Genomic DNA, 13,092 nt, shown 5'->3' with positions numbered 1-13,092 from the left:
CAGAGCCATGGGGAGATGGGGGCTGCAGGTCAGGAGTGAGGGGCACCGGCAGGGCTGAGGGGAGGAGGGCTGGGCTAGTAGGAGGCTGCGGGTTGGAGTGAGGGGCACTGGCAGGGCTAGGGGGCAGGGGCTGTGGGTCGGGAGTGAGGGGCACTGGCTAGAGCTAGGGGGCAGGGGTGGGGTAGCAGGGGCTGCGGGTCAGGAGTGAGGGGCACCGGCAGGGCTGGAGTAGCAGGGGCTGCGGGTTGGGAGTGAGGGGCACCGGCAGGGCTAGGGGGCAGGGGCTGCGGGTCGGGAGTGAGGGGCACCAGCAGGGCTGGGCTCGGAGGGGGCTGCGGGTCGGGAGTGAGGGGCAGGGCTGGGGGTGGGGCCTTGGGTAGGGGCGGAGCCTTACCTGGACCAGCGGCACCAGGAACCCCCGTATGGGGTTGACGTCATGGGCTTTCTGGTACAGATTCAGTTCTGAGTACGACTTGGAGACTGCGTGGGGAAGGGGGAGTTAGGGGCTGGGCTCTGATCTCCCAGCCCTCCACAAAGCCCCTCCCCTAAAGCCCCCAGGCTCCGCCCAGCCAGCCACCAGGCTCCTCCCCTCCCAATGTCTGCACTATCTCTGAGGCCCTTATGCTTCTCCCCTTGACCCCATTCATCACCTTCCTGGCTCCCAAGCCCCGCCCCTGGCTCTAGACCCCACCCTTCAATCCTCAGGCTCCTCCCCCTATTGCTGACCCCACCCACTTCCTGCCAAGATTCTACCCACATCCCCTGTCTCCATCCCCCTTTTCTCCCCACCCACCCCAGGTTCCTGGGCTCTGCCCCCAGCCCTCACATTCAAACTTGTTGCCGGAGCGCTTGGCGTCCTGCATGCGCTGCGTGAGCCGGGTGATCTCGGGCAGGTGGTTGTTCAGCTTGGCGGCCTCCCGCTGCCCCTTCACGATAAGCGGGAACACCAGACAGCGCGCCGCCACCGTGCCTGGGGAGAGAGCGTTACCCACAATGCACTGGGCACTGCGTTACCCACAATGCACCAGACAGCGCGCCGCCACCGTGCATGGGGAGATAGCGTCACCCACAATGCACTGGGCAGCATGTCACCCACAACGCACCGGGCAGTCCGCCGCCGCTGTGCCTAAGGAGAGAATGTCACTCACAATGCACCGGGCAGCACACCGCCGCTGCGCATGGGGAGCGAGCGTCACCCACAATGACCAGGCATCATGTTACCCACAATGCACCAGGCAGTGTGCCGCCACCGTCCAGGGAGAGAGCGCGTGTATAAAGGGAAGGGAACAGCCCTCCTGTGTACAATACTATAAAAATCCCTCCTAGTCAGAAACACCAAAATCCTTTCACCTGTAAAGAGTTAAGAAGCTCAGGTCACCTGGCTGACACCTGACCCAAAGGACCAATAAGCGGACAAGAGACTTTCAAATCTTGGTTGAGGGAGAGGCTTTTGTTTGTGCTCTTTGTTTTGGGGGTTGTTCGCTCTTGGGACTAAGAGGGACCAGACACCAATCCAGGCTCTCCAGATCTTTCTGAACCAGTCTCTCGTATTTCAAACTTGTAAGTAACAGCCAGGCAATGCGGGTTAGGGTTATTTTTGTTTTCTCAACTCCTAAATGTTCCTTTTTGCTAAGAGGATTTACCTGCGTTTGCTGTAACAGTGAACCCCAGGCTAGAGGGGGTTCCTGGAATCTGATTACCCTGTAAAGTTATTTTCCATCCTGATTTTACAGAGATAATTTTTACCTTTCTTTCTGTAATTAAAAGCCTTCTTTTTAAGAACTTGATTGATTTTTCCTTGTTTTAAGATCCAAGAGGATTGGATCTGGACTCACCAGGAACTGGTGAGGGAAAGGAGGGGGGATGGTTAGATTCTCCCTGTGTAAAGATCCAAGGGGTTGGATCGGTGTTCACCAGGGACTCGGTGAAGAAGTCTCTCAGGACTATCCAGAAAAGGGAGCTAGTACTGGAGAGTGGTGGCAGTGAGACCAGATCTAAGCTGCTAGTTAAGCTTAGAGGTGTTCATGTAGGTCCCCACATCTGTACCGTAAAGTTCAGAGTGGGGAACGAACCTTGACAGAGCGTTACCCACAATGCACCAGTGTGCCACGACCGTGCCTGAGGAGAGAGCATCACCCACAATGCATCGGGAAGCGCACCACCGCTGTGTCTGGGGAGAGAGCGTCACCCACAATGCACCAGGGAGAGAGCATCACCCACAATGCACTGAGCAGTGGCCACCACCATGCGTGGGGAGAGAGCGTTACCCACAATGCACGGCAGCGAGGATCATGCTGCTGACAACCCTGGCAAGCCTCCCACAGTCTAGGGGAGATAGCGTTACCCACAGTGCATACACAGGCTGGCCTGGTACCTGGGGGGGAGCGGGGCAAAGCATTACCCCAGTGCATTGTGGTAGCTCTCTCGCCCAGTGCCCCACTATCCAAGCATGCCCCTGCACCGCACGATGGCCTCCCACCAGGGCAGCCCAGGTCGTGTGCAGGAACTCCAGCAGGTTCTGGTATCAGCCCCACGGCGTGTAGGAGCGAGTCCCAGCTCGCCAGTCCCAGCTCTTGGCAACCTCTGCCAGCTCCCCCAAGGCACATGTGCCCCCCAGGTCTGGGGGTCGGGCAGCCGTGGGGGCAGCACCTGGGGAAGGAGACAATGAGATAGCGGTATCCACTCACTCCCAACCCGCCGCGCAGGCTGGCCTGCCCCCAGAGCCTTGCCGTTGCCCCTCGCTCCCGACCCGCAGCCCCCTACCCCAGCCTGGGCTCCCTCCCCCAGCCCTGCCGTGCCCCTCACTCCCGACCCCCACACGCAGCCCCTGCCCCCCCCCCTGCTGATGCCCCTCAACCCCGACCCGCAGCCCCTGCCCCCGCCTGCCCGTGCCCCTCACTCCCGACCCCCAGCCCCCGCCCCCCCTCAAAGCCCGGTGCCCCTCACTCCCACCCGCAGCCCCTGCCCCCCCCCTGATTGATGCCCCTCAACTCCCACCGCAGCCCCTGCCCCCCCCCGCCCTGCCGGTGCCCCTCACTCCCGACCCGCAGGCCCCCTGCCCCCCCGCCCTGTGCTGATGCCCCTCACTCCGACCCGCAGCCCCTGCCCCCCCCTGCCCTGCCGTGCCCTCACTCCCGAACCCGCAGCCCCGCCCCCCCAGCGGTGCCCTCACTCCGACCCGCAGCCCTCACCTGGGCCCGCGCTGCTCTGCTCCGGGCCGCGGGGCCAGCCGCAGGCCGAGCCGGGGGCGCAAGGCGGCGGCCACGCGGGCCGTTTCCATGGACCAGCGGGGGGGGCCGAGCTGCTGCGGATCTGGGGGAGATGATCGGTGACCTTTTGACCCATCATGCCAAGGGCAGGGCTTCCCCGGTCACCTCTGACCACGCGGGGTCACGACCCCGGGTGCAGAGACCTTTGACCCCAAGGTGACCGCCGTCACCCCAAGGGGGCGTGTCTTTCTGATCCCCGTGACTCAGCAGCGGGGTCATGCGCGACCCCTCGTGGGACTCCCTGCCTCAGTGACCCTTGACCTCTGAGGCACCCGCGACCAGACCACGTGACCACCGGGGTTCTCCCGCCCCGACCGCTTCCCTAAGGCTATGACGCTGTGACGTCACAGGTGACCCCCCCCCCGACCCAACCTGCTGTGGAGCCCCCTGAGGAGCGGCGCGAGCTCCAGGCCTCCCAGCCTGCGCCAGCCCCGTCTCGCCGCCGCGCTCGCCGCCATGTCTGCGGGGAAGGAGCCGCCTGCGCAGAGACCCAGCGCCGCGCGCCCGCCCCCTACGCCGGCTCCGCCGGAGCGAGCGCAGCCATGTTTTTTATGGGCACGCACCGTATCGTGACAGAGTCAGGCGCCATCTTGGGAACGGGCAATACGCACGCGTGGCGTCCGGCCGTAACGTACTGCGTCTGCCAGACATATTGAATGAGGGCAGAGGAGGCAACCACGAGGAGACAGGGCTGGCGCGCGTGCGTGTTTGGAGGGCGGCCACGTTGGCTGAAGGCATGGTCACATGATCTGTTGCCAAAGGCGGCCATATCAAGAAAGGGCAACGTCACCATTGACCGGATGTCCGCCAGCAGCCATGGTGAATGTGGCAAAGTGTGGCTATGGGCAGGTGTGGCGGCCATTTTGAGTGTGGTCTGGCATGCGCAGAGGTCCGTTTGAGTGCATGGGGGAGCCATATTTAATTTTGGCAACGGGCCCTTGGGGCCATTTTAGGTGAGGGCAAGTCCCCCACGCCTGCCACGGGTCTGAGGCCGCCCTGGAGGAGGCCATATTGGATGTGGCGCAGAAAATTGACCTCTGTTCATACTGGAAACGTCTTAAAGGGACCAGCCCCGCGGCTCATCCCCCACAGCCCCTCCCCCACAGTCAGTCCCCGCCCCCACCGGATGCACATTGTCCACATGGGGGCAGCGGGAGACACATCCTGGCCCCCAGGCTCCCGCCCAGCCACTAGTCCGCGCCCCGCCCCAGAGCAAGGGCGAGAACCCAGGAGTCCGGGCTCCCGGGCTGCGGTTTAGCCAGCAGGGCTTTATTTTAGACTGGGGGGCACTGGTGAGAAATGGCCACAAGGGGGCAGCAGAGGTGAAGCTGGACCTGGTCTCCCTTTAACAACTGCAGATGAACCCAGGAGTCCTGGCGCGGGCCCTGCCCCCGACTTGTTTTTGTGATTCGCCCCAATGGGCCTGCCGCGAATGGGGAAGTGAAACAAGCTAATGAAATAGTCTCGTGTCTGGGGTGGGGGTGGTGGGGCTTTAGGAATAAAACGCTGCGGGCCCTGGAGCGGCCTCTGTCCGAGGACAGACAATAAAGCCTTGGACGGCTCAGCAGGGATCAGTGACGAGTCAAGGTTGGGTACGGCAGAGGGCTGGTGCAGAGACAGTGACTAGGATCGTGTTATTTGCCCCTTCACAAAACACAAGAATTAGGGGTCACCTGATGAAATGAGCAGGCATCAGCTGTCAGACAAACCTAGAGAAGTGTTTCTTCCGCCGCCACAGAGTTAACCTGTGGAACTCACTGCCACAGGATCGTGGGAGACCAAAAAGGTTTTGACACCCAATGACCTAGGTTCCTGGAGGCTGGGTCCAGCGATGGCTATTGGCCAAGTGATGAGCCCACTGCTCTCGAGGGCCCCAAACCTCTGGCGGCACATGCTGGGAATGGACGACAGAGGATGGATCACTCCCTGATGGCCTGTTCTGTTCATTGCCTCTGGGGCACCTGGCATTGGCCACTGTCGGAAGACAGGACACTGGGCTAGATGGACCTTTGGTCTGACCCAGTCTGGCTGTTCTTATGTTCCCTTCCCAAAGACGGGGAGAAAACACAGGATTCCAGCTCCTCTAACCACCAGACTCCACTCCTGTTCCAGAGCCAGAGAGAGAACCCAGGAGTCCGGGCTCCTGCTCCCCTGCTCTGACCCTGTCCTATACACCCCACTCCCCTCCCGGAGCCAGGGAGAACCCAGGAGTCCTGGCTCCCAGGTTCAGACCCTGCCCTGCCCCTGACAAGCTGTTTCCATTCTCTGCAGTGGGGTGCGCAGCGAGCAGAGAAGTGAATGACCCAACTGAAGGGACAGGGGCTCAGCAGGGGCCCCTTGGGGGGCTGCAGTTTGGTTATCAGGGTTTTTCTATTAGACTGGGGACACTGGTGAGTAAAAGCCATAAGAGGACAGCAGAAGCTGGAGTCAGGTTCTGGCTCCATGACAGGAATTGCTCTTCCTTTTCCAAGTGCAGATGAAGCCAGGAGGAGTCCTGGCTTCCAGCCCCCCTGCTCTAACCACTAGTCCCTCGCCCCGCCCTGCCCCACCAGGAGACCTGACTCCCCAGCCCCCCTGCTCTAACCACTAGTCCCCCTCCACTCCAGGCTAGAACCAGGAGTCCTGACTCCCCAACCCCCCGTGCTCTAACCACTAGTCCCCCTTCACTCCCAGTCAAGATAGAACCCAGGAATCTTGAGTCTCCAGCCCCCTCTACTCTAACCACTAGACCCCACTCCCCTCCCGGAGCCAGGGAGAACCCAGGAGTCCTGGCTCCTGCTCTGACCCTGCCCTATACACCCCACTCCCCTCCTGGAGCCAGGGAGAACCCAGGAGTCCTGGCTCCCAGCCCTCTCTGAACTCTGCCATCCCTCCCCTGTGGTCAACCACGCAGTGCTGCCAATCTAGTCATTTCCCCAAACCCCACCTCCCAAATACCACCCCACCACCCTTCCATTCCTGGGGAAAACACGAGCTGGGGGCAGAACCCAGGAGTCCAAAGCAGGGCAGAAAATCATATCGACTGTTCTTTTATCTGTGTTTGATTCTGCCCTCGTGTTGCCTTCCTCCTCAGACTTGATGTCACTACCAATCAAGCTGTATTCTCATTCTGTAGTTACAGCCTTTTATACTCCCATTTTGTCCAATAATCCCCGATACCCTGCTCATCCAAATTCCTCCTCTGTCCCCGCATCGAGACAATGCCCTCTGTAACATGCATCTTATGCTACAGTCAGCGTGTCTACGTGGAGCGGTGGCGCGGGGGATCAGCTAGCTTCGATTGATGGTAGCCGTTTGGAATAAATAGAGCAAGGAAACTCCGGCCGCGACTTGGCTAAGGAGAACAGGGAAGCGATCAAGTGCTGGGGAGGCCACCCTGCTTTTAATGGTCTTGCCGCAGTCGCAGGGACACCTGTTTGCAGCCATCATAACCCATGTTCATGAGACGTTGGAGTGAGTAGGCTTGTGCAGCTAGTCAGCTGCCAAAGAGGCCTCTACTTGCACTGCTCGGGGCCAGTGAGATCGCCCAGGTCCCTGCAAGACAGGACAGAGACAAGCTGGGCAGCGGGCCCAAGACAGAGTTTGAGCCACCACCACTCTCCCCCCACCCCACCCAGTCACGCTGTGGGAGGCCTAATGACTCCTTTCCTCTCATATTTCCAAACTTCCTGATCTCTCCGATAAAAATCCATGTCCCTTGTCTTCTGTGGGAAGTTATACTGTAATCCCGTGCTTGAGTGGTTAGAGAGACTATTAATAGTATTATTTATCTCCTAAATTCTTCAATCAGTACTATGTCGATGATCTGGTAAATGTTTATTATGGCTTGATCTGTAAGTGCCCTCTACCACCAGGTGCAGTGCTAGTGACTCTTTAGTTATTCAGTTACTAATGGAGCAGATTTCCAACTGGTTGATCAAACTGATCTCATAGAGTGGTGACAATTTACACAACCAGCTGTGGTATCCATCCCTATGCTGGCAGTTTAAGTTCGCTTCATGAAAACCCGTGGGACTCAATTCTTATTGATGAATATATAATACTCACACTGTGAGTGAGTTCATCTGTTGCTCAGTGGTAACATAAATTAATGAAGCACTATCTAACATATACATTATTTGGAAGATGTATTAGATTGCAAGGCTTAAGAAGGGACCACTGTGATCATCTAGGTCTGACTCCAGTATTACCAAAGCAAGAAACTTCCCCCAAAAGAACTCCTAGAGCTGATCTTTTTTAGGAAAAACCCTCCAATTATTTAAAAGGTCAACGAGTAGAATCCACCACAACCCTTGGTAAATTGTTCCCTAGTTAATTTGGGCCTTCTTGTAAAAAATTACACCTTATTTCCAGTCGAAATTTGTCAGCTTTCAATTTCAGCCATCTGGATCATGTTATACTTAGAATGAAGGCCCATTATCCAAGTATTTGGCGGTTTCGCGAGCTGTAGGTACCTTACAGCTGTAGTAATTCAAACAAAAGAATGACCCCTTAAACCTCTACGCTTTAAGTTATAAGAGTTCTGGAGTGAGTTCATCTCCAGGAGTTTTCTAATCCGGTTTAATTACTATCTCTCCATGGGTTCTTCTCTGAATGCCTCTCCAGTTATACAGCACCTCTCGAATTGCACGTACACTCAGAATTCTTGGTATACCATTATTCCGAGGTAGCGCCACAAGATGTGTGATATACGAGATAAAAATACCTCTCTCTCCTACTCAAGATTCACCGACTATTTATGCTCCAGGCTCTACATGCTTTTTGTCACGACGCATTGCACTGGCGATGGTACTGTTATAGCTGAAATTCACCCACATCCCCCGCACCACTCCTTTTTTATTATGATTCTTGCTAGCCAGAATATGAGTCCCACATACCGTTAAGTATGGCCTATTTCTTATGTTTCTTAGATGTAACGTTTACTTAATTATATTTAAAAACACATATTGTTTGCTTGTGCAGGCGTAGCTAAGTCTCCAGACTTCTGTATCAGATGACCTGTTCCTCTTCATATATCCACTCCCCTAGATTTTTGGGTCATCTGCTAATGTATTTAGTGAGAATTTATGTTGTTTAGTCCTTGACAAACCAGTATCATAGATAGAGAGGAGAAGAACACAATCCCTGCAGGATTTCCACTCCCTCTTGCTAATTATTCCCCATTCTAAAAACAACATTTTAAGCCCTATAAATTGGACATATATATACGCATAAACCATGGATAATTTATATCATTTCTTAAATTTTTTAAAATCAATGTCAAGGCCTGCCTACAGAAGTCTAAGCCATTACATCAACGCTTATTACCTTTAGCGAGCAAACTTGTAATCTCACATTGCTAGAAGGTATATGTTAGTTTGATAGCACTCTATTTTCGTTCAACCCACGGTTTAGTTGGCTATTTAATAGTACCTCCGTCTAATCTTGATTAACTATTGTTCCTACATCCAGCTGCCTCAGTTAGCTAGCATCAGTGACGCTCGCATGGACAGCAATCAGTGTGACTCTCGAGAGCCTAGCAGCTAGGGGCTATGCAGCTTTTTACAGTACCGCCTCAGGAGCGCTTTTATGGAAACAGTCCCCCCAGACGATACTTTGTTAATCGCGAATTGCTTATTTAAAACAAGCTTTCTTCGTGGCCATGTCCCAGTACAGAGAGGTCAGGCTAGTATGACACAATGTCCCTTCTGGCCATGAACCACAAAAGGCACCATATTAAGGGGCCCCCAGTATACCGTGTCGGGGTGTCTGTCTTCTGTATTACTGCCACTAGCACCAAGCCTGGCACGCTGAAGAAATCAGCTATGGTGCCGAGACTTTGGCCATGTCTCCATGCTCCCTGTTGACCATTTCCCTGGGCTTCATAATAGGTACCTACTCGCTATTCCTAGGTCATTCTCTGGCCCTGCCTTCCCTCGCCCAAATTCCGAGTACCCCTCTAAAAAAGATTGCGCCGCCTTGCTGCGATTAACAATTGGCTAGCTCAAATCTTGAAAGTCGCTACCCCTCACGGGAGATAGCTCAGTTCTGATCGTGTATGGGGTAGACAAATCGTTTAATCCAGCTCTTACAGAACACGGGAAACTGCCCCCCACAAGCTGTTAAATTTTAAAAAAACTGCAGGATACACAGCCTGGGACAAAGCGTCCGAACGGGAGCCAGAGGACTCAATATGGACGCTCAAAAGAGGAGGGGGGTATGGACTCCAGCCATCCCCACAGTCCACAGCAGTCTATGACAATTATTTGCATATTTGGCAGAGCTCCCATGTCTCGTAGGATGGTCCAAAACACAGTGCTTCTGCGTTTCGGTAGGTCAGGGAACCAGCATCTTACCTCAAGTTTATTTTTCCGCCCCCTCCCAACCCTGTTAAAAAAAAAAAAAAGAAAAAAAAAAAAAAAAAAGAATACAGGCGCCATAAACGAAATAGATAAACAGGAAGGGGGGGTAGTCGGGGGGGTATCTGCGGGTCGCGGGGATGATGTATCCGGCCGCAAGGGTGAAAGAATCCAATTCTCTAATCGCTCTCATTTGACTAGCTTTCAATTGTGCACCTATGTGTACTGAATGCGCTGGATAGACGGGACGCTATCAGCACTGAAGAGCAGGTTCCGCTCCTCCTTTCTTGGTGGGTAGACAGTTCGCAGGATCTGCCACCAATCCAGAGTCGGCAGGATGAAGAGAAGCGAACACAGAAACCCGCCTAACCTTGTAACTCAACCCGGAGTGGCAACATGCTCCTCCCGCTAGCAGTAAGATAGGACCCAGACACGTGTAATTAACAAAGCTTATAATCATTGGAGATAACATTGGGCCAAAATTTTTGCAATATCACATTTGAGTGATTGCACTCGGCTTGGCCCAATTGAGTCTCGCACCCAGCATTCCTCCCTTGCTATGGTAACTCTAACATATGAGTCCATTCTGCTGGACTGTCATAGCCCCGGTGGGCCTGCCTCCAGCTTGCCTCCCCCCCGACTCATCTTTCTCTCACTAACAAGTCTCCGTTTTCTTATCTGGTATTCACTTAATACTCATGACACAAACAAGGGAGGGGAAATGGCTTAGGTAGCCCCCGGAAGGCTGAGGTTGAGGAGGAAGCAACAGGTGCGTTCTTGCAGGAACTCGCAACCCCTGTGAATTACTGACACGGAGCACCTGTGCTCTCTGTGTACCGGATCTCTGTTACACTTGCCTATTACTTCTAGGCGGACAGTGCCCAACTGACGCACTCCTGGCCCAATCCGAACTCGGCATGCGGAGTGCCCGGTAAACAGCGGACATCCCCGAGAGCTTTACAGACATTTTCCTGCTTTCTACGCTGCCAGCGTTCGTGTCACTCGCGGTTGGCGATGGCAGTTCACATGCAAAAGTATCTCCTGCCATTGAAACCCTCCACCACCCCAACCCCCTCGGAGATACTGCAGATGTTTCGCTGTATGGTGAGATACAATCTTCTTTTATCCAGGTCCGTTTAAAGAACAGGACATTGCAAAGCCTTTGAAATAAATTAAACTACAGGATTACACAGCTGGTTGCGTGACAACAGTAACGGGAAGCCAGACACTCAAACGGATGGTCATGGAGGGAGGAGGGTGTAATGAGGATACAGCTACCAGTCTCCACAGCGGTCTCTGAAAAAAATTTGCAGTTTTTGGCTGCCGCCCAATGTCTGAGCGAATAACGGTGTCTTGCCTCGCGCTCTCCACGAAAGCTCGTCAGTTTTTTTCCCCCCTCCAGCATCGAGAAAAACAAAGTGAAATAAATAATTCTGAGTACTGTAAATGGTCACCCTCTGTGATTTGAGAGTGCTGCTGGCAGACCGCGATGCTGCTGCCGGTGAGGGCAGTTATCCGCTCCTCTGCCCCTCCGGGTAGAGGCTGCCGATGGTGTGCTTCCTGGCTGAGTCGGTGGCCGAGTGGCTCCGGGGTGAAAATGGATATAGACTCCTTTTTCTGACAGTGGAATGGTACAGAACGTACCTGCGCTAACGTGTTCATATCATCTTAATCACCTGGGGGCTGAGCTTCATCAAGACCCCCCCTATGATCTCCTACTCACCTATTCTTGAGCTTTACCTATCAAAATCTACATCAATCATGATATTTCTATAATTCTCACATATCTTTAAACATTTGCATCCATATTCAAACTATGTTTGCCTCATACACTGTCGGCTCTACGAACTACCTCAATTACTTTTACGATCTAGGTTATCATCGTCGCTATTCTATCTTCTTTCGCTCTGCCTTACATTTCCTCTTCCTTGCGTAAGAAAAGATTCTGAACTGCATGGACTGTCAATAAGAGACACATGTGGTGGCTCCCCTCCTCTCTCTCTCAGTAACTACTCTGTTTCTTTTCATGCCGTCCTTCATAACATCCTCGCGATGGGTGGTTGGGGGCACCTTGCTGTGTAGCCCAGGTAGGTGGCGAAGCAACGGTTGCGTTACTTGCAAGCGGCTCCTCTGTGAATACTGGATTGCGGAGCAGCTGCGCTGGCGTATTATTGATTTAATTACCACTGTATCCGTATTCTTGTCTGACTGACTTCTATTTTTATAACCGTTATCAAGTTCAGGCTAGTCTGACCTCCAAGGTGTTATTCCCCATTTTCCTTCTAAAAATTTACACAGGGTTTTATCCGTTTCTGTCCCATTTACGTGGTGAGTGTAAACAAAAAGAGGAGATTGGATTTCCTGCTGTTTCAGTATACTGTACATCTACCACCAGGAAAGCGAGCCGAGTTTTACATACGTTCAGCATACTCCACACTCAGATTAACTTTCATTGCCGTTATGGTATACTGCCACTTGTGCAAAGCCTCTAATGCTCCTCGTGCTGCAGATTCGCCTTCTGTCAGGTAAGCCGCATAGTAAAAAGAGGGGTTGACCATTGTAATCCTCAAGGATAGCTTTATTTAACTTTCATTTTCTTCGTGCTGGGGTAGGGGAAGGACTGAATAGCTGTTCCGTGAACCATAAAAGATCACCGTGTGTAAGCTAACAGACACTGGGCGCTTAATCGCGCCAAGAATGCAATAGTTTAAGCGAGACTGCCTGCGTATTCTCGCCCCCCCTTTCCTGGCTATATAGTGGAATCCTGAAGCGGGAGATCGCGGAGTCCTCAGCACCCCCGTTCTGGTCCCTCCTGATTCCCCGGCCCCTGATTTGCAAATAGTTTATAAATGGTCACGGGTTCTGGGTTAAAGTCCGTCAGTCATTCTGCTCCGGGAAAAACATCCAGCAGGACAGTCCTTTCGCACATTTTTTTCTCCTGGATTGCCCTTGCAGAAACAATAGCCGCGCACTAGAGACCGTCGGCTTTTGTTTTCCCGGTCACCATTGTTTTGTACTAGAGCATAGCCGTTGGAGAACAGAGGCGTACCACTCGAGCGCTACACAACCTCAGCATCTCAATTGCTATTTGCATGATAGTAGAGCTGTTTACCACAGTTCCTGTCCGTACTGCCAGAGAAACTGGCAATGAACATTTGACGGTTATCTTCCCTTCTCTCACTAGTTCCACTTGCTATCATGAGTGCCCCTGGCTAAATCAGCCGGGGGCGGCAACGCAATAAGTCAAACTTGGGATTGACTCCACTGGCCATGAGTCAATCCTCCCTATGCTGTTCTAAGAATAGATCGAGTCCTGACTACAAGAAGAGCAATAGCAGCAGAGAATCCATGTGGCCCTTTACAGGACTAACAGACGTGTCTGTATAGTCTATAAGGTGCCACAGGTTCTCGTGCTGCTTTTACAGATCCAGACTAGACACGGCTACTCCTTCTAAGGAAGAGTCAAGGTGTAATAGAAGCGCAGG

At 53.7% G+C, this 13,092-nt stretch overlaps 1 protein-coding gene across 1 annotated transcript in view; it reads right to left on the bottom strand.

Moving 5' to 3' along the window:
* Positions 1-3,280, bottom strand: part of OXA1L (OXA1L mitochondrial inner membrane insertase) — a 7,668-nt gene extending 4,388 nt beyond the window's left edge. Inside the window, exons 1-3 of the mRNA XM_075072096.1 lie at positions 3,192-3,280; positions 827-1,011; positions 395-480 (exon numbers count right to left, since the gene is read on the bottom strand). Coding sequence (XP_074928197.1) covers positions 395-480; positions 827-1,011; positions 3,192-3,280 — 360 coding nt within the window. The remainder of the gene's footprint in view (positions 1-394; positions 481-826; positions 1,012-3,191) is intronic.
* Between the last annotated feature and the right edge of the window lie 9,812 nt (positions 3,281-13,092).

This window comes from Chelonoidis abingdonii, chromosome 14, assembly GCF_003597395.2.
Source record: "Chelonoidis abingdonii isolate Lonesome George chromosome 14, CheloAbing_2.0, whole genome shotgun sequence".
NCBI lineage: Eukaryota > Metazoa > Chordata > Testudines > Testudinidae > Chelonoidis > Chelonoidis abingdonii.
Note: the sequence above shows the minus strand (reverse complement) of the source record. Positions and strands in the feature narration are given on the sequence as shown.